The sequence below is a fragment of the Halichoeres trimaculatus genome, unplaced genomic scaffold, assembly GCF_033239565.1.
Source record: "Halichoeres trimaculatus isolate MK-OKI-2021-1 unplaced genomic scaffold, fHalTri1.1 fHalTri1_scaffold_16, whole genome shotgun sequence".
In the NCBI taxonomy this organism is placed as follows: Eukaryota; Metazoa; Chordata; class Actinopteri; order Labriformes; family Labridae; genus Halichoeres; species Halichoeres trimaculatus.
In genome coordinates, this window is record NW_027437194.1 from 20,758,381 (window position 1) to 20,781,891 (window position 23,511).

General features: G+C 39.8%; 2 protein-coding genes and 4 non-coding genes across 9 annotated transcripts; 1 reads left to right on the forward strand and 5 right to left on the reverse strand.

Moving 5' to 3' along the window:
* Positions 1-245: 245 nt before the first annotated feature.
* Positions 246-3,121, reverse strand: rpl7a (ribosomal protein L7a). The gene is made up of 8 exons (XM_074689747.1): positions 3,023-3,121; positions 2,187-2,307; positions 1,849-1,998; positions 1,486-1,626; positions 1,203-1,282; positions 860-990; positions 495-564; positions 246-385 (listed from the first exon to the last, which is right to left on the reverse strand). Exons 1-8 carry the CDS (start codon positions 3,023-3,025, stop codon positions 281-283), a joined length of 801 nt encoding a protein of 266 aa, XP_074545848.1. The 5' UTR covers positions 3,026-3,121; the 3' UTR covers positions 246-280.
* LOC141805962 (small nucleolar RNA SNORD36) lies at positions 1,079-1,155 on the reverse strand. Its single transcript, XR_012599754.1, has one exon. It is a non-coding gene; the product is annotated as a small nucleolar RNA SNORD36 (small nucleolar RNA).
* LOC141805963 (small nucleolar RNA SNORD36) lies at positions 1,358-1,429 on the reverse strand. Its single transcript, XR_012599755.1, has one exon. It is a non-coding gene; the product is annotated as a small nucleolar RNA SNORD36 (small nucleolar RNA).
* LOC141805965 (small nucleolar RNA SNORD24) lies at positions 1,714-1,784 on the reverse strand. Its single transcript, XR_012599757.1, has one exon. It is a non-coding gene; the product is annotated as a small nucleolar RNA SNORD24 (small nucleolar RNA).
* Positions 2,068-2,140, reverse strand: LOC141805964 (small nucleolar RNA SNORD24). Its single transcript, XR_012599756.1, has one exon. It is a non-coding gene; the product is annotated as a small nucleolar RNA SNORD24 (small nucleolar RNA).
* Positions 3,122-4,407: 1,286 nt separating the features above from the next.
* On the forward strand, positions 4,408-21,588 carry usp20 (ubiquitin specific peptidase 20). Of its 4 annotated transcripts, none has more exons than XM_074690077.1 (24): positions 4,408-4,930; positions 5,039-5,092; positions 5,434-5,496; positions 5,617-5,757; positions 5,854-5,956; positions 6,273-6,342; positions 6,481-6,594; positions 6,694-6,793; positions 8,519-9,032; positions 9,110-9,301; positions 10,112-10,224; positions 10,562-10,734; positions 12,941-13,035; positions 13,133-13,166; positions 13,276-13,321; positions 13,409-13,589; positions 13,736-13,862; positions 13,958-14,127; positions 14,408-14,489; positions 14,991-15,099; positions 15,187-15,289; positions 15,380-15,448; positions 16,347-16,515; positions 16,870-21,588. In XM_074690077.1, the coding sequence occupies exons 1-23, from the start codon at positions 4,853-4,855 to the stop codon at positions 16,502-16,504; spliced, it is 2,889 nt and encodes a 962-aa protein (XP_074546178.1). In that variant the 5' UTR covers positions 4,408-4,852; the 3' UTR covers positions 16,505-16,515; positions 16,870-21,588. The 4 variants fall into 4 exon arrangements, with proteins under 4 accessions (XP_074546178.1, XP_074546179.1, XP_074546177.1 ...); XM_074690078.1 differs by having other exon boundaries at positions 16,907-21,588; XM_074690076.1 differs by having other exon boundaries at positions 16,347-21,588.
* Positions 21,589-23,511: the final 1,923 nt, after the last annotated feature.

Below are 23,511 nucleotides of genomic sequence, written 5' to 3' on the forward strand. Positions count from 1 at the left end.
AAAAATAAACAAACTTGTGATTATCGGTATAGTCCAAAAGGGGTTTCGATATATCGGCATATCGGATATCGGCAAAAATCCAATATCGTGCATCCCTATTTGAATCCAACAGGTGTAGTCAGTCATTATTGTATTGTGGAGCAAAATTATAGAACCATAATTGATGTTTTAAATGAATGATTTACAGCTCAACTTTGGATGGTAAAATCTTATATTTAGGAAAAACAATAAAAACAAGTCTCTGCTTCCATTAGGACATACATTTTTTATTCCAAACAGTTTAACCAAGCTTGGTGGCCAGTTCCTTGGCCTTTGCCTTCTCCAGCTTACTGATGCGGGCTGTGGATTTGGGACCCATGATTCCACCTCCCCAGTGACGACGGATCTGGACAGAAACAAGTTTGAGAGGCGTTAAAATAGGGAAGAATTGTTTTTTTTAATCCAAAGTGTCACTCTACTTTGTAAGGGGTTGTACATTTTACTCTTGTGCTTACCTCCTCGTATCTGTCGTTGTAGTTGGTCTTGATGGCTTCCACAAGCTTGGCAAGTGCACCTTTATCCTCACTAGGAGAGAGCAAAACAAGCCAATTAAATACAGGGTTGTGTTGAAATGAGCACTTGAAGACCATGTTTCCCAGTTCTAATAAATTTGGCAACATATCCCATTTGGTTTCAGTAATATTTGACCTTTTTTTCAAATAATTGTGAAACAATTTTCGAGGGAAAAAACACTGCAGTAAAATCTCTGTGTGGAGTGACAAAGAATTTAAGGTGTATTAATTTTTACAAGATACATTTTGGCAGTGATGCTACTTTAAAATGTTGTGCAGAACCCCGTTTGGTTTGTGTTCATACTCACGGGTTTGTCTGTGTGAAGGCGACTGATGTGCATGTCTTTCTGTGCACCAGTCTGCCCAGTCTAGCCTTGCCCTTGACGATGCAGTATGGGACGCCCATCTTGCGGCACAGAGCTGGCAGGAACACAACGAGCTAGGAGATTCAGCAAAACAGAAAAAAAAGTTTTACAAACAGACACTGTAAAGTATATCCCAAAAACGTGATTTCTTGGTTGGTCGTCTCTGCTCAGGGTTAAAAAGCTCGTATGTTTTGTTCAACATCAAGGTTTCAGGTGAAGAAATTCAGACATCATTGCCAGTGACCACAATTAAAAAGACACAAAGCCAAGTGTCAGGCAAACTCACCTCAATAGGATCAACATCATGGGCGATGATGACCAGCTGGGCCTTCTTGCTCTCCACCAGAGAGGTGACAGTGTTCACACCTGAAGGGAAGAGCGACTTCATTATATTGCCACGACCAAACTCACCAATTTCAATTACATCAAGTAGACTTGGCCAAAGCTCAGGGTTAAAAAGCTCAAAAACCATCAAGGCATGTTTCAGATGAAGAAATTCAAACATCACTGCAGTTGGGCCAAGAGAGATGAGACATCAAACTGCTTCATTCAGAGCTCTTCCCACTCACCTGCACGGAGCACTGGGGGCCTCTTGGTTGGGGTGTCTCCCTTTCCAGCAGCCTTCTGCTCAGCGCGAGCCAGCAGCCTCTGCTTCTTCTCCTGCTTGGTCTCTGGCCTGTATTTGTGGGCCAGCTTGAACAGCTGTGTGGCTAAGGGGGAGAAGACAAGATTCAGTTCAATAAACTACTCAGCAGCAGCCACTGCAAGGTTTGCTCAATTTAGAGGGGGATCATAGTTGCATCAGTGATCTTGGTGGAAATGTCAGCACTGTCAATCAGTGAGCAGAAAGGCATTCACATCATTTGCAAAAGCCAGAATGCTATCAGAAACAGATCATCAGTCACATTCTTAATTGGAAACTGAAAACTCACCAGTCTGGCGGTCCAGAGCCTGGGTGAACTGGTTGATCGCTGGGGGAACCTTGAGACGCTTGTAGAGGATGGAGCGCTGCCTCTGCAGGCGGATGTAACGGGGCCATTTCACAAAGCGTGTCAAATCACGCTTGGGCTGAATATCCTGGCCTGTGGGAGAAGTAGTAATACATTAGCAACAACATTTCACCCAGGATACGCAACCATTTGGATGTAAAGGGCATCAGCGATCTTGGTGGGAAATTGTCATCAGTGATGTTAAGATAGCAAATATTCAGTTACATCATATGCACCCTTGTTATTCTCAGTCTCCCATGAAGCCACCTGTGGATACTTACCGATACCAAAGTTCTTTGGCCTCTTCTCGAACAGGGGGTTGACTACTTTCTTGGTCTCATGTTTTTTAGCCACAGAAGGGGCTGGTGCCACCTTCTTCCCCTTAGCCTTCTTTCCCTTAGGCTGTGAAGGAGAAAACATGGTTAGGATGAAAAAGCTGTACACAACATCTCTGCTACCAGCAAATCAATGAATCAACTCAACTTAGTCCCCGTGTTAGCTAGTCCCAAAAGCAGGTAGGATGACTAAGCCATACAGCATGTTTAAATGAATGTTATTTACTTGACTGTAACCACCGGAAGGAAAATTTATATATCAAGACATCGCAGCATCCAAAAAATGAAGCGAAAACATAAAAGATGCGGTTAGTATTTAGGCCCCTGCTGCTAGCTCTGATATTAGCATCACCATCTCCACAAATGGAAGCAATGCTAGGAGCATTGCTCCAACCGAGCCGGATACACACAACTGCCACCTAAACCAACACCTTCAGTTTCACTGAACACATGTAAATAACAATAAAATAACCGAATGACAATGTCAATCCAATACACGCAGAAAAATAAACAACTCATAAGCCCCAACTATCAGGCGTCTTCACCCACGCTAGCTTCAGCTTCCACCAGGCAGCCACAGCGCCACTCGTACCGGCTTCACATCAGCAAAGATTTACAAAATTACTACGCAACATCTACACTTAATATCAACAAATTGAACAAGAATAGGCTTTAGACAATCTTTAGATGTATTTAGTAGTGTGAGAATAAGCATACAGACGCAGATGTAACCAGATTGAACAGCTCTACAGATTTCTCAAATTGGACAGCTCTGCACTCACCATGTCGGTTCAGGCAGAAAGGAAGTCTCAGGGATTCTGGGTAAACTAAATACCGCGAGGCTTGCGCGTCATTACGTGGACAGAGCGAGGTAGAGAAGACTGATCCGAGGTCAGATTCAAAGACCGCTTATTCATTTCAGATACATCTTTCTAAGACAGTAAAAAACAAAGCTACTTTCAGATTTTTTAATTTTTATTCCCTATAAAAAAAATTAAAGTGGAACAATAAAGTCTTATTGCTCGACATACAAAGTTAAGTTACATAAAAGTGATTTTTCCCAAGACTGTCCTGTTGTTCAAAAATTTGCTGCAAAAAATTCAGTGAACTCTTTCCTGCATCCATTATGGACCATCTGCTGCACCCACAGACTGTATGGCTGCTCCTCAAACTCTCTCATAAACTGAAAAGTTATAATAATAATAATGATGATGATGATGATGATGATGATGATGATGATGATAATAATAATAATAATAATAATAATAATAATAATAATAATAATAATAATAATAATAATAATAATAATAATAATTTCAAGAATAAGAATATTAAACATTAAGTTTCAACTTAAGCACAAAATAGATAAATTAAACATACAAGCCAGCACTAAAACAGTAAAATAACAAAACCTAAAAACGTAAAACCTTAAAAAAAATACAACAAATACATAAACCAAAAGCAAAGAGAATCCAGCACAAGAACCCATCTACATAGACCAGAGTCAAGAACAAGTAAGTAGAAGAAGGAAACAGAAACCATGCCAAAGATTAAAAAAAAAACACCCTACAAATGTGGCTCCTATAGTCTATTTGATTTTATACGTACTGAGCGGCTCATAGTAAATTCTTTTCATTTTTTTTTTTTTTTTTTTTTTTTTGTGTGGACCCCAGGAAGACAAGCAACCACTCTGTGGAAGCAAAGAGGAGATAACAATAAATAATGAATAAAAATAAAAATAAATGTTATTCCATGGAATATATTTCAAACAAATAACCGAAGCATATAAATACAGATTTTATAATTTAATTGTTAAGCTGTCCCAAGAGCCGGAACCCTTTTATTCAGGTTGCTTGGGACTTATCCTAACCGATGCACACTAATGCGTCACTTCCGTGTAAAGGCCGCTTTACCTTTGTATACTGGTTTTAAACCACTCTGTGTTAGATTTTGGTGTTATATAAAATCAAAGTACACACAAAATCACATGAGGACGCTGAAATTAACTAGAAAATTTTGATGAACATACTTTAATCACTTTGTGTTTTAAGGCTAAAGGATTCTGGTGAGCCGAGCCGTGTCGACGTCACCGTTGTCTCCTCCCCCTGCAGTCGGCGTCGTGCCGTGCTGCTTCGTGCTGACTCTGGATGGGAGGGGGCGGAGTTGTTTGGGGATGGTGGGTCGGGGTATCGCGTCCCTCGACTCGGTTCCTTGAAGTCTTCCTCTATCACGGTCTTTCACCCGCATCTAGCACGGATCTTTGCCATGGAGAGCAAGAATAAGGATTACCGAGGTGGCAGCTGCTTGTGTTGGTGAATACGAGCTCTTCAGAGTGGATGTTGTCATCGCTGCAGCCAGGAGATGATCTCTGAGCTTTCCGTGGTAAACATAAGGCCTTTCCCTTTGCAGAGCTGTCAGATAATGGACGTAAATACGGGTTGTCATTGTTAAAAGATGGCCTGAACAGTACTAAACCGGTACGTTTGATCGAGAGAGACAACGTGGGTCAGTTTTTATGGCTTCCCAATAAGCCAACACATCAGAATCACCGCCGTTTTCATATCACTGCCCTGTCAAATAAGCAGACGTCAACCTAGAGACAGTGAGTAGATATGGCTGAACAAGACATTTGTCCTCACCTGGACTCTATAGGAGAGGTAACCAAGGAGGACCTTCTGCAAAAATCCAAGGTGGGAGTCATTTATACACCTTAAGTGGTTCTCTCAATCTCAGGGATGCAGCTTTGACTCAATCGGTCTCCTTTCTACTCTCATCATGTTGTCCTAATCTTGCTGCAGGGAACTTGCCAATCATGTGGAGCTGGAGGGCCAAACCTGTGGGCCTGTCTGCAGGTAAGATTGAAGCTGTAATGCCATTAAAATATTAAAATAAATGTCTTTCCAAAGGTAGTTGCTGGTCTAGCAGCTTGTGCTTCTTGTTGTATAAATGATGATCTTGCTAGTACAACTACCTCTGAATTTAAGATTAGAGGGCCAGATGAACACTCAATATTTAATGATGTATGCCATTAATGTTGTTGTAAATGAGGCAGCTGTAAAACCCGACAGGCCAAGATTTACACGTTAGTCTTTTAACACATATAAAAGGACGGATATAGGGATTTTTTTGTCCTGTAGAAGAGAGATTTGGATCTCTAGACTCTTTTTTTAAAAACATTCTTTCTCCTCTGTAGAGCGACTGCCCATACGTCGGTTGTGGAGAGTCCTACTTAGATCACAGCACCCTGCATGCACAGGTAATCCCTCCCACAGCTTTTATGTATCAGTTTGCTGTCTGTGTGCGGTGTGGAAAGAAGAAGAAAAACATGCAAATCAGGTTCATTAAATCATTACGAGTTTCTTTTCTTTACCTCAAGGCAAAGAAGCACAACCTGACTGTAAACCTCACCACCTTCAGAATCTGGTGTTATGTGTGTGAGCGTGAGGTGTTTTTGGAGCAAAGGCCAGCATTGGTGCCAGTCCCTGCAGCTCCTCATCACTGTAAAGCTGCAGAGCAGGTACAGCTCAGCTCCTCGCTGTGGTCTTTCTCCCCCAATTCATGCAACTTATTCAGCTTCAGACTTATTTTATCTCCTCTTCATTCTTATTTCTAGGAAGCAGCTCCTCAGCCAGTTGGTCACCCGCTAAAAGCTGTGCCGATTGCTGTTGCAGAAGAGGAGGGTTCAGAATCAGAGGAGGATGAGCTCAAACCCAGAGGTACAACAGTTACACGTTCATTTTTAAAAAGAAATCTTAAAAAGTCATGTAACTTTTGGTGAGGACAAAAAAAATCCATCAAAAACCCTTAAGGTGACAAGTTTTTCCTCCTGTTTCTAAAATCCTGCTTGTAATACTGGGTCATAGACGTCATTTTTATTAAATATAATTGCTTTGAGGCCTAAGAATAGCTAGTAGGCCTCCTGATCCAGACAAGCAAAGATAATTAACCCTCAGCGCTATCTCCTCTGTTCAGCTACATCTAAAAATAAACTCCCTGCCAACTCAAGGTAATCATACATTTCCCTCCTCTCAGGACTGACCGGAATGAAAAATATTGGAAACTCCTGCTACATGAACGCAGCTCTTCAGGCTCTATCGAACTGGTGAGGTCACTTCCTCTCATCACTCCTGATCTATCACTTTAGATGATGCTTTTCTTTTGCTTCTTCTGTGCTTCATAATTCCTTTTTCTTCGACTAAAAAGTGCAGTTTAAGTAAACCCTTCCCCCCGTCTTTGCCAGTCCTCCTCTCACGCAGTTCTTCCTAGACTGCAGTGGATTGGTGCGAACGGATAAGAAGCCTGCTTTGTGCAAGAGCTACCAAAAACTCATCTCAGAACTCTGGCATAAAAAACGGTAAAGTGACTCAGAACAACTTCAGACACTAGCTCAGGCACTACGTCAAACACTACGTCAAACACTATAAACTAACTTTTATCCTGTCTACCTCCCAAGGCCCAGCTATGTGGTCCCTACCAGTCTGTCTCATGGCATCAAACTCGTAAACCCAATGTTTCGTGGTTACGCTCAGCAGGTAGGGGCAAGCACCCAGCAGGTAACTACACTTGGCACACCTGGCATTCACTAAGCAGCTTCATACTGCCTTGTCCCATGAGTTTAAACTTTCTCTACTTGTATGTAATAACTAAATGATTGTTCACGTATTATGTGCATTAAAAGGTATAGTCCTTTTATTGCAGAATACAGACACTGATTCATTTTCTGTGCTTCTCTGTGAACTCTTAGACTGCATGTGAACGTTTTCAAACAACACTGTCACAGAGATTTCACAAGATAAAATTGTAGGATAACTTTGTTTTAACTTAAGCAGTGCATTGAGGATTTATTCCAAGAATGCTAACGCTAATAAAGACTTGAACTAGAAAAAATGCCAACAAAAAACAAGTATTGATGGTAAAATAAATTCAGAATAAACACAAAATGACAGAAATTCCAGGACTTTAAAGCTAAACAGGCAACAGAGATGCACTTAGATTAGCATGAAGCCTCAAATATAGGGAGCACAGTTAAATAACAGGAATCTTTTATGCTCAAATGTCTTGAGACATTAAAAAAACAACTCGTAAGGCATACACTTCTGAGCTTTAGATATACCTTTACACACAGCCAAGCTAACATGTGAAACCAGTCTTTTTGCTATGCTAAGCTAATTGTTTTCACACAGTTGCATTACACTTGGCATGTGAGGTATCAAACTTCTCCTCAGACTCTTGGCAAGATGGCTCCAAAGGTATTTTGCCAAAAAAAGAAACTGGTTAGATAAAAACTACAGATATGATCTCATTTCATTGACAGCTGAGGCCCTAACAGGCCTGTTCTTGCTTGAAGTACATCATGATGACAATGATTGTCCAAATAACCTTCTTACAAAGACTAAACAAGATAAAAGACAATAGCATTCCTTTGTTCTTTCAATAATGGGACCGTAACAAGTTATTTGAAACAAATCTAGTAATGCCAAAGAGTTTTTTTAACTGTAGAAGTTTATAGCAAAAAAAGCAAATAATATTTTCATCAACACAATGACTAAATATTACCAAAAAAACACACGTTACAAGGAAAAAGGAATCAAAATTAAGACTAGCTAGCTGTGTAGCATAGTTAAAGCTAAAGTTAGCTTACCATAAAACCTCAAGGATCAGACAAACAGTTTACAACAATGTGACATTTCTATCCTTAAGTTTTTTAAAAGTAAAAAAAACAAAACAACTGTCAGTGTTTACACACAGCTAGGCTAACAGTTGCAACCAGTCTTAATGCCATGCTAGGCTAGCTTATTTTGTGATCAACTGGATTTATACTCCACACACATTAGATTACATTCAAAAAGACTAAAATTGCGTGTCCAGCTCTGGGAAATTAAGGAACGCAGAGCTATCCCTTCATATGCACATATTAACAATACAATGCAGTGTTTTTATTTTAGTTTTTCTTATTCTTAATAAAACTAAATAATCTTTTCAGTTTAAAAATGTTTTCATGTTTGATTCAGGCTCAGTGCATGCATGATTGAGACTGTCTGATTTTGATAGATTGTGATACCATACACTGGTAAGTGTGCTGAAAGTGTTTAAGATCCAACTGTTTTAAGGGTATAATGAATTTTTCCCGTCAACATTGAACATTTTTAGCATTTACAGACATTGATATGCTTCCTGTTCCCACACAAACCCACTCTGCAAGACTCATCTCTCTGTGTCTGTGACCACACTCATGCCCCCTCCTCTTGAATAAGCGTGGTGTGTTTTTCCTGCTGCAGGACACTCAGGAGTTCCTGCGCTGTCTCATGGACCAGCTGCATGAGGAGCTGAAGGAGCCTCTCACTGAGTGCAGCATGAGCGCCGAGGGAAGTGACGGCGAGGAGATACGAGATGGAGACCGCTCCCCATCTGAGGATGAATTCCTCTCTTGCGACTCTGGCTCCAGCAGTGACAGGGGTGAGGGTGGAGGAATGGGTGACAGTGAGCTGCTCTTACAGGACGAGTGTGACGGGGTGAGAGTGCCAGCAGGAGGGGTTGTGAGTGCTGGTACCAATGGGGTGATCTCGGAGAAGGAGAGGCTCAAGGAGCGGAGGGTGTCTGGCTCACCCCTCCGTGGAGGCTCTCAGGAGATGGATGAAGATGCTGATGTGGATACAGCAGTTGAGGAGGGGGCACCGGAGAGAGGGGAGGAAGAGGAGGTGACACAGGCGGCAACCGCTGAGGTCCAAAACCAAGAGAACAACCAGATGTCTGATTCTGGGCAAGTGCAGACACAGAGCAACAACCCCTCAGGTACGCGACCTGCTGAATGTGCATGTGGATCTTCGGTCTTTAAAGTGTTGATGTAAAAAAACAGATTTCTTTTTCAGAGCCAGACAATGAAGCCTCAATGCCTCAGCCTCAACCACAGCCTCAGCCTCAGCCTCAGCCTCAGCCACAGCCTCAGTCCACGCCCTGCAGTCCTGTTCGAACCCTTCAGGAGCTGCATCCTAAACTCTCCTCCAGTCCACCCCGATCCAGTCCACTACGCTCTGCAGGGCCCGCATACTCCTTTAAAAAAGGTTGGAAACCCCACCAATTCCACACATCTTCATCCACATAATATATGTTTATTGTCAAGCACAAACTCACCAAGACATTTTCTTGTGTGTGTGTGAATCTCAGGGTAAGGGTTAGACAGTCGATCTGTTTATTCTCTTAAAGTAATTTTTACCCTGTAAATCATCGAATCGAGAAGTAAATCATGGATATATCTAGAAAAGCACTCAGAGAGCAACTACCTCCATGAAGCATATTAAATAAAATCCTGGATCCAGACGGTGATCCGAATCACCTTGAAAATGTAATCACTCCTTTCTTATCCTATTCTGAACATTTCCTGAAAATTTCATCCAGATTCATTTGTTATTTTTTGAGTTATGTTGTTCACAGACAGACAAACTCTCCCAAAAACACAACCTCGGAGGTAATGACCAAAAAAACCTAAGAAATTAAATTTAGATGATCAGTTGAAAATTAGGCTACTTATGGAAACATGTTGCAGTGTGTCCTAAATTAATTTGTCTTCACTGACACCGTCGTTACACCAGCTTAGTCACCTTAGGGATTTTCAACAAAGAAATGTTGAGAACAGATCAAACATTTTCTGTCTGCATGGTGTTGTATAAAATTTACCCCCTATTTTTCAAAAAATGATGAAATATATGCAATTTCAAAAAGTTTTTAAACTGAAAAGACATTTTACATTAGTACTTTAATAAATACACATTTTGTTTAATTGTTTACCTCCTTCATGTTGTGACTCCAGTTATTTGAGCAGCCGTTAACAGTTTACATGTTTTCCTCTGAAATCTTTTTCTTTAATCTTCCAGCTCAGCTGATGCTCAGCACCAGGAAGAAGAAACAGTCGCACTATCGCAGCGTGATCTCCGATATCTTTGACGGCTCCATCCTCAGTTTGGTGCAGTGTTTGACCTGTGACAGGGTGAGCTGCACTTCACTCATCCTGACACAAGGGAGAGCTATACGTTAGGGTTTAACAACTCTACAGCACGCAAAACATATGGTACAGAAGGAAACAGAGAGATGATTCCTCTTTATAGTATTGTTTGACTTTTACATTCATGAATCTTTTCAACTGTGTTTTTGTTGTTTACATGTGGTCATATATGTTTATGACAACATGGATTTACATGATCAGTCCGAAATCTTTTATCGAATGCTTGCGGATGTGTTTTAATATAAATTTATTGTACTGTCTTTGGGAAACATGTATAGTTTACAGCTGCTCTGATGGATGTGTTCTGTGTAAACCTCCACAGGTCTCTACAACAGTGGAAACCTTCCAGGACTTGTCCCTCCCCATTCCTGGTAAGGAGGACTTGGCCAAGCTCCACTCGTCCATACATCAGAACCTTCCAATGAAAACAGGCGTGTGTCCCGACTCTTACAACTCACAGGGCTGGATCTCCTTCATCATGGACTCCATACGGCGGTCAGTGGATCATGTTATAGATGTCAAACACATGAACCAGGGGAGTCTGAAGTCACAGTGAGGACATGCTGGAAATGAAACCAGTTTGACGTCAGAGGTTTCACTTTGATTATAAGTTTAGATGTAGGTTGAGATTGATAACCATGCCACTGAAACCACGAGCTGCCATGTGCCCTGTAACTCAACTTTTCTCAAAGCAGAATGCAAAAAGCACTGGTAGAAAACAGGAAATATTCACGGTTTATTAATCACAATGTAGCTTTGTAGCTCAGTCTTACCTGTGGTGTAAGTCTTTCTACAAAAAGAGATAAGAGCTTTTGGACCCTTTCGATTGAAGACACACATAGAAAGAAGTGAATAAAGCCTCTAGGTGCCTTTGATCTGCATCTGTTTTGGTGGCCATCAGGGGGTGAAGTTTGAGATATGAGGGCTTGATCTTTGATTAAGAATTTTTTTTAGCCTTTATTAAACCAGAAACTAACTCATTTAGATAAAAAAAAAACTTTTCAAGAGTGTCCTGGCCAAGATAGGCAGCAGCACAGTTCAAAAAGTTTCAGATAGACAAAGAACAGCCAAACATACAAACATAAGGCAAGGAATAGAATAGAAAAGAATAGAATAGAATAGAATGTGCTTTGTTAATCCCCAAAAGGAAATTCAAAGTCACAGCAGCAATACGAGGAAGTATACAATGGAAAACATTCAATAATGTTTTGATAGAATAATATAATAAGCTTCAACGAGAAAAAAGTCCCATAAGAGATATGTCTGGCGTTAGCTCTGTTAGCAATGTCTGTGAACAGTATGATGCTACTCTGTCCTCTGGTATCTCCTTTGGTGCTGGATTAGCTTCTCTAGCTTGTTCAATTAATTGGAGATAGATCTTCCTTTGGAAGGTCCATGTCATCTCTTCCTAGCTCACACTGTGACACCTGCACTTCATTCTTGGAAATATTTAAAAACATTACAGAATGAAGCGACAAAAGATTGTCAAAGTCAAACAAAGTCACAAATTCATCAGGAAAAACACATGCAGCCTGATGCCTCTAACTATTCTAACTTCAGCTCTTTTTGTAATTCGTCATGAGTAAAAGGAACAAACTTTGACGCCTTCTTACCATCTCAGCTCTGACCTTTGGCACAGACAGTAAGAAAAGTTTGTTGGATCTAAGTGTTTAAGTCCCTGTAAGTCTGTTTGATAAAGGTGAGAAGTGATGAGTGGAACAGATGGACTTAAACATAAGGATACACCATGTTTGAGTTGATGTGCAGACCGGGACGACCAACCAACACATTCATTAACTGTTTTAGATAACTAAATTCATGCTACTGACTGATCAGTATTAGTAGCAGTGAAAATGATAGCTACATCAAGCGCAGCACAATTAATCAAGTCATGATTTGAGAAGATGCAGTTATGCGATCTCTGTGATTTGTGATTTAAATGGCTAAGTGTGTTTACAATCATCTGTAATGCCCAATCAGCTCCTCTGACTCTGAAAGTGTGCAATGTGTTTATGACACTAACAGTAAACAAACCAAACAATAACTAGAATCTCATAAAATGTCCTTGTTTGTCCTTGACACTCAGTACCGTAACGAACACACATTTTTTATGGTCCATATCAAATGCACAAAGATTTTTTTTTTTAACTATGCCCCTTGTTAATAAACATTCAAATCCCTTTAACATCAATGTTCAATATTCTGTAACTGGCAATTTTAAGGAGTTTGCTAAAGATTTTTTAATGAAACATTTATGAAGCTGGGACCCTTTTTGGTTCACCTGCTGATTATTAATAGACATGTGCATTGAACTTGCTGCTCTTGAAAAAAAAGATACTCTACTGAAGGAAATCCCCTCTCTTCCGTGATATGGATCGATCATGATTTGTGATATAAATATTGGCCGGTAACAGATGGGCTAATAATATCTTGAGATAAAGTGGCACAGCGCATGAACGTAAATGCTTGAGATCTTGTTTGACTTTTACCTAGGAAAGAGTTGAGTTAAGTCTCTGACTGTAACCCTCTGTTTCATGCCCTTACATAAGGTATTTGTTGGTAGCCAGAAAGTCCCCGGTATCTTGTGTTCTGGGCTTCAAAATGACCATCGGCCGCATACGACTGAAAATTTAGTGCAAAAATTTCTAGTGGTTGTATAAATGAAGCATGATTATGTTGCTTTATGTTTGCCTCTGCACAGGTTCGTCGTCTCATGTATCCCCACTTGGTTTTGGGGGCCCATGGTGACCTTGGAGGACTGTCTTGCTGCTTTTTTTGCTGCAGATGAACTCAAAGGTAACAAAAAACAAACACCAAGCTATCCTTCTTAAATAATCCAGCTTTTAGAAGTGGAAGGATAAATGATTAATATTCCTTTTAATTATCACCTTAGGGGACAACATGTACAGCTGTGAGAGATGTAAAAAGTGAGTATGGATTGTAAATCATGGTGGGGATGTTTAGCTGGGGGAAGTTCCCCTTTATGATGCACAGTTTTCAGATAGCATGTTTTTACAGTTTTTTTTTTCCCTGCAGGTTGAGAAATGGTGTCAAATATTGCAAAGTGCTTAAACTTCCAGAGGTACATGTTTTGTTTTAACTTATCTCCTTCATACATCTGCAGATAATAAGTTCAAGTAAGTGCACCGTCTCTTGCTTTTTTGTGCAGATTTTGTGCATCCACTTAAAACGCTTCCGGCATGAAGTCATGTACTCCTTCAAGATCAGCAGTCACGTTTCCTTCCCATTGGAGGGTCTTGACATGCGGCCTTTCCTGGCGAAGGAGAGTCCATCCCAGGTCACCACATATGACCTTCTGTCTGTTATCTGCCACCATGGCACAGCAGGAAGTAAGCTACAGTTTCATTTCCGACTGATAAAACATCACAGATCTTATTTTCTGTGTTTGCATAACAAGCAAACAAGCATGTTCTCATCTTTGCAGTCACCCCACTCTCCTTTCATTTTCCTCTTTGCTTTCTTTCATTTCTCACAGGTGGGCATTATATAGCTTACTGTCAGAATGTGATCAACGGGCAGTGGTATGAGTTTGACGACCAGTACGTGACAGAAGTCCATGAGACGGTGGTGCAGAATGCAGAGGCCTACGTGTTGTTCTACAGGTGAACATTCCTGTTGAAATTTAACACAGAACATCCGTCAGTTCATTTAAAAACGAGGTGAAAATGAAAGTGCTTGACTGTCTTGATTCATGCAGGAAAAGCAGCGAGGAATCAGTGAGGGAGAGGCAGAAGGTGGTCGCTCTGGCCAACATGAAGGAGCCGAGTCTGCTGCAGTTCTACATCTCCAGAGAGTGGCTGAACAAGTTCAACACCTTTGCCGAGCCAGGGCCTATTAGCAACCACACGTTTCTTTGTCAGCACGGAGGTGAGAAAAGAGACGCAGAAAGTCATCATCACTTTTGCTCTTAAGGATCTGTTTATGCTGCGTAACTGTCTGACATTGGAACCATTTAAATCTGTTGCTGGCAGTAAACGTTTTAACTCTCGTTTTTCTGTTTTGATGGCATTTGGCTGGTTTATGCTCTGGTCATAACTTTATTGTTTCGGTGGCTGGTTTGAAAAGGAGAGACTATATCATGTTTTCTGTATTTCGCACAAGTTTCACCAAGAATTTGACCTTTTCCACATTCTTTTTCTTCATACAGGAATCCCTCCTAATAAATACCACTACATAGACGACCTGGTTGTGATCGTTCCACAGAATGTGTGGGAGTACCTGTATAACAGGTGAGTATGCACAGATACCAGGGCAAAAGTGATGAAACTAAACTGGCTTCAGTTTGATTTTCCAATTATCAATTTCTTCACACTTTGCTATACTGATGTACAATAATTCTTTTTACTGGCTTAATCTGTTGTATTTAATTAGTTGAAAAAGAGGCTGATGCACATAAATTTGGACACTACAAAATAAAGAAATCAACCACCCCAAACCAAGGAGTGTAATCTGCAAAAACATTTTTGTTAATCTTAAAGATTTTAGGTAAGATTGGGATCCTTTCATCCCCAAAGATGTGTAAAACAGTGCCAACAGTCCAAACACTTAAAGAACCATGCAGTCATGTACTATATGAGCATAAGTTTGTGTCTTACTTGATCAGCAGAACGAAAAAACACAAACCAAGGCTTAACCATTCATTTTTTGAAAATCCATCTCCATAATCATTTCCATTCTTCCACTTAATTTTTTAAATTTGTATTTAAAAACGATGTCTTTTTTGTCCCCAGCTTTGGAGGTGGCCCAGCAGTGAACCACCTGTACATGTGCGCCATCTGCCAGGTGGAGATTGAAGCTCTGGCAAAGCGTCGGAAAACAGAAATAGACACTTTCATCAAGGTAAAAGTTTTTCTTTATGCTCTGATTTTTTACCTCTGTGTAAATATATCCCTACTGAATCAGCATTTTTACTGATCTCCACTGTAGCTGAATAAGGAGTTTCAAGCTGAGGAGGCTCCAACAGTGATCCTGTGCATCAGCATGCAGTGGTTCAGAGAGTGGGAGAGCTTCGTGAAGGGCAAGGACAATGGTACAATGATGCACACATAGAAAGACTGCACTACATTATAACGCTTTTTCATTTTTCATTGTCATTAAGTGTCACATGTTTGCTTCACAGAGCCCCCTGGCCCCATCGACAATAGTAAGATCGGTATCATGAAGGGAGGACACATTCAGCTCAAACAAGGTTTGAAACTCAGCTCTGTCAATCTTACAAAAGCATGGATGAAATGACAGCTCCCCAAAAGTGAAACCAAAGAATAAAGTGCTACAGTAGAAGTTATGGAGATCTCTCATTATAATGATAACTGTTTATACTTTGAAAGAAGTTTAGTTAAAACTAGTCACTGTGATGCTGTGTTTCCCAAAGTGAAGGTTGGGGTCATGAATCCCTGAAAATGCCAACCAAAATCAAAGTAATTACAATTGCATATTTCATCCATGATTGGAGAGTCAAAAACTAAGATAAGGTTTAAATTTTAATTAAACCATGCAAACAGAAATAAACCTGTTGCAAATTCTAAGTCCTTTATAGCGACAAAACCCCTGAGATAACTAAGCTGGGTAGATTAATTGGAAACATTGCAATATGGGCACATAGGAATTCTAATTTCAGACAGTTTTTTTTTTTTTTTTTTTCGGACAGTTTTTGGATTGGCCCATTAGGATATTCAAACAGCAGGGGGTGGGTTAGTCGTCAACACCACTAGTTTTGGGGGTTGTGGGCTTAAAAGTTTGGGAACCCCTAATGTACACCAACTGAGACACAACTGAGACATGAAAGTTGCTAAACATCCAAAAACGTGTGTCTGCTTCAGATCAGTATCATCAGACTGTAGGATCTTTTGCATTTTATCAACAAGATGATGGTTTGGATCCATCCTGATTCTAACTGTGGAGACTATGGCTCTTAATACATCTCTTCAGACTTGGGGAATGAACAAGCGGTTCATTTGGCTTCACTTTTATAGAATAGGAAGAGGTGGAGTCGTCCATTTTGACGTGCAGTGAATTCCCAGTAAAAGTAGACGTGAGAATAACAGGCAGTCAGTAAATGCCTCATTTATGTCTTTGTCTCTTCTCAGGTGCAGACTATGGCCAGATCTCAGAGGAGACATGGCTCTACTTGCTGGGTATTTATGGGGGTGGTCCTGAGATTGCTGTGAGGCAGACTGTGGCCCCCGCTGACCCCGACAGCCTGCACGGAGAGAGAAAGATCGAGGCGGAGACCAGAGCACTTTGAAATAAGAGGAGGTTAAAGAGTTAACTTTTTCAACACTGTATATTATTGTAGTGCTTGATAAGAACTCACATCCCGCTGCACACAAAGCATTGCATTCAGACTGGTGTATGAGTGCACCTCGGGGGTAACGGTTTACTGGAAGCTGTAGTTATTGGAGATTGCAAACCCCAGGACAACCAGTTTCCACCGGCTTAGTTGCATGAGGTCATGAATTCCTCCCGGCTGGCTGGGAGCAGAGATATCTCCAAGTGTAATGGAGGCAGTACTTCAAGCAAACAAACATCTATCCAAGTTAGATAGTTTACGCCCTTTGAGATAAAATTTGTTCTCAGCTTATTTTTCCAACTTTCCTCTCCCCCTCCCAGGTCTTCTGATTCCCCCTTTCCACTCTTGCCCTCACAGGAAGCTGAGGAATTTGCACCTTGGTGAAGAAGTCTCGCCGTGAGCACTTTGTAAATGTAGCAGCGAATGGTTCTGACACCATGCAGATGAGGGTATTTAATATCACATAGTCTATTTATTGGATGATTCTGATCCTCAGTGTGAAGGTGTATAAAAATCATCCCTGGAGCTGTTTTCTGTAGTTTCACTGGCTGCTGTAGATGTCATTTACTGTTTAACCAGACTCATAACAGAGGTCAGAAACAGAACCACAGTATGATGTTTGGTTTGAGGGCTGAGCTCCTCTTCAGCAACAGGAGACATTCAGAAGCTCTCCGTTGTTTGCCTGTTTACTAGAAAAACAAAAAACAAGTACAAACATCAACTGACAGATATTGCTTAAACCATATCCTTGCACCTCCAACCTTAAATACAAACTATATCTGACCCCTCAGGAATGGACGTGTTGTTGGTTGAAGCCAGTCAAAGAACATTTAGCTATGAGACAATAATGCAACAGGTTTATTTCAAACCATATAACATGCATGTGTTCTGACAGACCATTTTCAAAGTGCATGAAACTTCTTTTTTGGGCCTTTAGAGAAATGTGATAAATAAATTCAAACAACAGAACACATTTTTGTCCTTGAAAATAATGAAAATATTTAGCGGCTCAAGCCTGGCACTGTCTCAAATTAAAAAAAATGGATTGATTCCTGTAATTAAAAGTAGAGTAGTTATTTTTAGAATTTTGTATAAAAAAGACTAATCAGAGTCTCAGCAAAGCCAGTCTAAGGTATTTGGTGCACAGTTTGGTGCAACTGTGAGTACCCCAGGGAGTGATACAGAAATCCTTAGAAATAAATGTATCACTTTACCATTAGCAGCTTGCAGATTAAAGTCAAAACTCTTCTCAAATATCAGAGTGGTAATTGCATCAGAGTTCCATGGAAGACTTCCCTGAAACATCTGATTATGCAGTACCTTTTCAGACCAGAAGGGGGGCAGTGTCACATGAATGAATAAATACTAATTGGTACACCGTACATAGATCAGGGCCATCAGGAACACAGAAAGCTGTTTGATAACTGCTTCTGGAGTCCTCTTTCATCTAATCTTCTACAAAAATAAAGCTGAACCTGGGTTCAGATCTCTTTCTTTTTTTATTTATTTAGATCATTCCAGCTCAGATTTGTGGATGATAAATATGTGTGTGTAAACTGCAGTTGAACAACATTGTAGAAAGTTCCAGCAGCCCCGAAACTTTTCCTTTTGGGATGAAAATAAAGCAAGTATCTGAGTTTGATGTTGCATGTCAACTGCAACTCAGTTTAGTTGGAAAAAAAGTATTTAAAGAGAGGGTATTGTGTTTTAATTTTTAGGGTTTATATCGTCCCTTTGGCGCCTTTGTAGTAGCCTCACATTATGGCTAAAAAAAAAATACCTTTTTTTTTCTCTGCACTCATGGTTGAAAAACCTTTTCTCAATCACTTTGTTTGAGCTGGCTCCCCACTCCACAAACCACCTTCCCTCTGATTGGCTAGCTCTCCAGAGGCCTGGCAGCGGCAAAGCTATGGGCAGAGCTTGATGTTCTCTATGTGATGACCTCATCATGTCACCAAGTCTTGGAGAGAGCTCATGTTTCTTTCTTTTTTTTTTCAGATACAACTATTTTAAGGAGTTTGCAGATTAGGTTTGTACAACATATGGACATCCCGCATTGGTACTTAACACCAATATTCAAAATATGGGAAAGCATAATACCCCCTCTTTAAAAAAATTTAAATTTAAAATTTCTCTTATTTCAAAACAATTCGCTGTGTTATAAAATCACGGTAAATTTCCAATGATAGAAGAGTTAAACGGTTCAAAATTAATGTTCAGTTTTAACATTACAAAACAATAAGTTTCCGCTGTCTGTTAGAGTAGTGACTGTGCTCATTGAATGTGCACTGAAACACACCAAGAGGACAGAGATCTTTCCGATTAACACTACTCTTCAGTCATCAGCTTTCTAGAAGTCAAAAACAACACCTAACCGTTGCAGGAAAAGAAGGAGGAATTGCTTGATTTCCACTGAACGCTGACATTGAGTATTCAAGTAGTGATTCATTCAGTAGCTCTTCCACTCTTCAGAGTCATCCCTCCTTTAAATACTGTGCCTTCAAGCATCTACACACCCACAAAGCACCTCAGGTGCTTTTACATATTTTGCCTTGATCACATATTTTGGAGCTCCGGTACTGGAGGTTTAGTGATGTTACAAAGGCTAAATTCAGTGCTGTTTCATACTTTCTCAGCTCAAAGGAATCCCAAGCGTAGGACTGAACAGGCAGGATAAGTGAAAACATCTGTGTGAGGAAGAAGGGGCTTTTGCTGTTTTTCCTTTAACCTCAACTTTGGGACTTTACGGTTTTGTAACAGTAAATTTCCAAATGGTTTCTCATTGTAAGCAGGAAGAAACCTCAGCCACAAATTATATCAGAGGGAATTATGCACAGAGGGGCAGAAGTGCAAGGAGTGAGTTTGTGCAGAAGATATTCAAAGACGTTATGAGTGAAAAGTGATAAAAGTCAGCAGAAAAGTTTTAGTCTTTTTGCTCGAGTGGGGTGACCAAATTGATGACACTGTCATGTTTGTACTGTCTTGTATGAAACTACAGCCACAAGACAGTTAGCTTAGCCTACCTTTAAAGAACATCTAGGACTCACTCAGAAGTTGTGTGCTCGCTTCTCTCAGGCTCACTAGACACAGTTTAATTATCTGCAATGAAAGAAACATTCAAGAGCTACTTATTGCTGGCTCCAAACTTGGTTCTGTTTGCTAAAGTTAGCTAGCTAGTAGCTAGCTGTCATATCTTACTCAGCATGCAAACATGTTATTAGTATCATCGTTATCAAAGCTAACAACTTGAACCAACTAATTTTGTAAGGAAAAGGTTTTCAACATGAATTTGAAAACTCCTATCTCAACATATTAAAAAAATGAACGTTGCATATCTTATTGTAACAACCATATTTTATAGATATACAAGATTCAAAGACCCCAAATATCCAATATCCTTTCTAAAAAAAAAACACTTACCAGCGCAGATACAGGACTTGTAGGAATAGCACAGGTGTAGCTCAAGTGTGACAGTAAATTGTGCAAATTAAAAAAAAAACTGGAATTATGGTGCATTGATATTGATCTTTGTCTATTTGATCATAGATGGTGGAAAATCTGAGAAAACTTTTGGGGTATTAGGGTGTTCACACCAAATGTGATAAAAATAAAATTATTGGCATGAGGGATAATGTGAAGTCAACGCAAGTAGTTTGTAGTTTCTCCCAGTGGCGCAAATTAGCTTCATTAGCACAAATCTTAAGCTAAAATCATGCAAGTAAACACAAATGTTGACCTTCATGTCCCAAATTGGGCAATGATTAGCTCTTGGTACGAACGCCCCATTAGTCACCTGAATCCACTATGCAGCTCAGAAAGTTAGTACAACTTTAGTTCCAGGGTTTGAAAACATCAAGACAGCTCGGCTGTAGGGAAGTGTAACATTTATTGACATGCTTTTTTAAGCTAGCATAAGGAGCTAAAGGCAGGAGTCAGTTCGGCAAATTAACTTCATTTATGAGGTCAATAACTCAAGGTTTCTGTTTGTTTTTTTAGTCTACTTTTTTATAAATTAAGTTTAACATGTTCACAGTTTGGTACCAAACAGGTCATTGATCAAAGTGAAGCTCATGGTCAAGAAGCTTGAAAGTGAACTACATGTACTTTGAAGAAATTTAAAGTTAAGGAAGACTGAGGGTGACTAAAGGTTCAGGTTATTTGATGTGTTTTTTTCCAAACAATATCAATCATATCCCAGATTTTGAAAGTTGTGTTAAAACAGTGTTATTGCTAAACCAGTATGAATCCAGGGAATGGTCTGTAATGTGTCTTCTTCTGATCACATGGAGGCCACCAAACAGATCAAGACCCTTCTCATATAGCTTAAAATTTTCTTGCAAGGATGTGTTATAGACTACTTAACTGTTTACTTTCCCTTTTTTATAGGTTGTCCTAAGAGCCGTTTATCAGCTTTAACAAAAATGAGACAGAATTGTTCATTTGTGTTTAAAGTTTTGAAATGTTTTCTTGTCAAGTCCAGTTTTCACCCACAATATCTGATGTTACATCAGCAGAGATGTGTGTTCTATGTTTAGATACTTCTTTGGGGAGTAAGTGCAATGAATAAAAGGCAAATCTTAGTGCAATCTTTAGCTCTATCATCAAAGAGATATTTAAAAAGTATCAAACACAAAACAGTTCAAACAGCTGGCAGTTCAAGCAGTGGAAGGTGCAGCTTATTATTGCAGTGTCAAGATGTGTTGAGTGGTATTTACTTAATCATCTCCACCTGTGGGTTTGTTTGCTGGTTTGTGTTACAACACGTAGCTATGCGTGTAAGATTTTCATTTCATCTTCCAGTGGAAAATAGAAAACAATGCCGTGGTTGGACAGAGTTCATCAGTGATATTATGACACCCTGCAAACAGCACAGCTGGATTTCACTGACTCATGTTTTCCCCACATTTTACAGTGTGAGGCTATTGTGGTCGTTTGAGTGGGGATGCTTCAATAACATGGTTGACCTCAATTCAATGGGATGTCTTAATGTCTGTATAAGTTATGTCATTACCCATGACTGGTAAAATAATTAAAGTTGCCTGGTCTTTGTTTTCTTTGGTGTTTTCTTTCCTGTGAAACTCAGATGGAAAATGACAGCTCTGCAAATGCGAGGCAACCTTTGTGTACACTACGCTGATAATCCTTTTTGTATACAAAACTGTAGTCACAGATTTTCTTTTGGTGCTGAGGAGTACATCTCAGCCAAGGACGACCAAGCCAAGGAAAAACTCTGGTTATGTCTTCAGGGTATGTGTATTTTCTTAGTGCAAGATTATTTGACTTGGCTTTGCATAGAATGTTAAACAGGAGAGAAAGACTTTGGCCAGAAGTACTTTTAAAACATAAATATTTCAAATTATACTTGCATAACAAGGCTGACCTAGGTAGGCTGTTTGCTAGTGATGTCACAGACCTTCTGCTAGGCTTATCTTTAGCTTAACCAGTTTTCACTACACATCTAAGATAAGTTTTACCATGTAGCTCAACTTAGTCTAGCTTAACTAGGTAAGCTGGTTACAGAGCAGGAGGAAATTGTGTAGTAAAGCTAGCTCAATTCTTGGGTTTACAGAAAGTAAGTATTAAAAAAAGAGAAAGTAAAGGAATACAGTTTAAAAGGATACTATCTAACCTTGTTATGCCTAAAGCTAACAACAGCATTATTGCTCTTTAGTTCAGGAGAAGTGGCCACTGCTGGCTAGCTTAAGCCAGGTGATAGATAGCTTAACATTAAGCGCGGAACAAGGGGAGAGAAGTGGCCTGTTTTTATTGAGAAATTGTCCAAAAATGCTTTACTTGATAATGATCATGGGTTTCCATTTCCTCTGGCATTAGACTGCATAGACCAGTTAGCTTCAACAACTAGTTTAACTTAGCCTAGCCTTACTAGGTTAGCAGATTACAAAACATTAAGACTGGAATCAGTTGAGAAAAGCTAGCTTCATTCTTGTGTGCAAAAAAAAAAAAAAAAAAGGAGGAGACACCAGCTAACTTTAAAGTGCCCAAAGTAAACAGCTGCACCAGAGTACTTTAGCCTAACCAGTGACCACCACTGGCTAGCTTCAGCGAGGGGACAGATAGCTTAGCATTAAGTGTGGAACCTGTGTGAGAGCCCTTTTCTGTCAAGAAGTAAGCCAGTTAGCTTAACGTAGCTTAGCTGAGTAAGGTTAACAGATGCCAAAAAATTCCTGTAGTGAAATGCTAGCTTAAATACCACCTAAAAAGGATCAAATGTAGAAATTATTATTAAAAAATGCATTAAAGGAAAGAGAAAGGAAAGGATTAAAGAAAGGAAATGTGCCACCCTCACTTTGCCCTAAGTTATCAGTCACACCAGTGCTCTTTATCTTAGCTTAACAAGTTAGCTTCAGGCCAGTGTCCAAGAGCTTAGGGTTGAGTGTGAAACAAGCGGAGAGAGGAGGTCTGGTTTTTATCAAGAATCTTTCCAAAAATGCTTTTTTCTTGATGACTCATTCTGGGTGTCCATTTCCCCTGCTTTTAGATGCAAAGCCTAGTGACCTAGCTTAGCCTAGCTTAACTAAGTTAGCAGATGACAAAGCATCAAGGCTGGAATTACTGTTAACATATTTAGCATGTTGATGTGGTACTAAATATAGTTTAGACCCTTCCACTTAACTACTTGAAAAACTAGTAAATAAATTAACATACCAAAAAATCACAACTTAGACATTTACCAGCCCAACAAGGAGCAGCCATCCAAAAAATGTGATAAATAGTATTACTGAAAAATCCAGATATGTTACCCTCTTAGCCGAAGCCCTTTTTTGAATCCTGATGGGTTACCTTTTTTTTTTTTCCAAGAAATATCTTGGTATTTTTCAGATGTTTCAGTACATGTGTACTTATTAATTACTGCTTACCTTGACACACTGACTTTGATTTTCTTCATTTTAACTAATCAAAAAAGCTTTAAGTATTGGAGGATGTTATAAGATTTGTTGGTG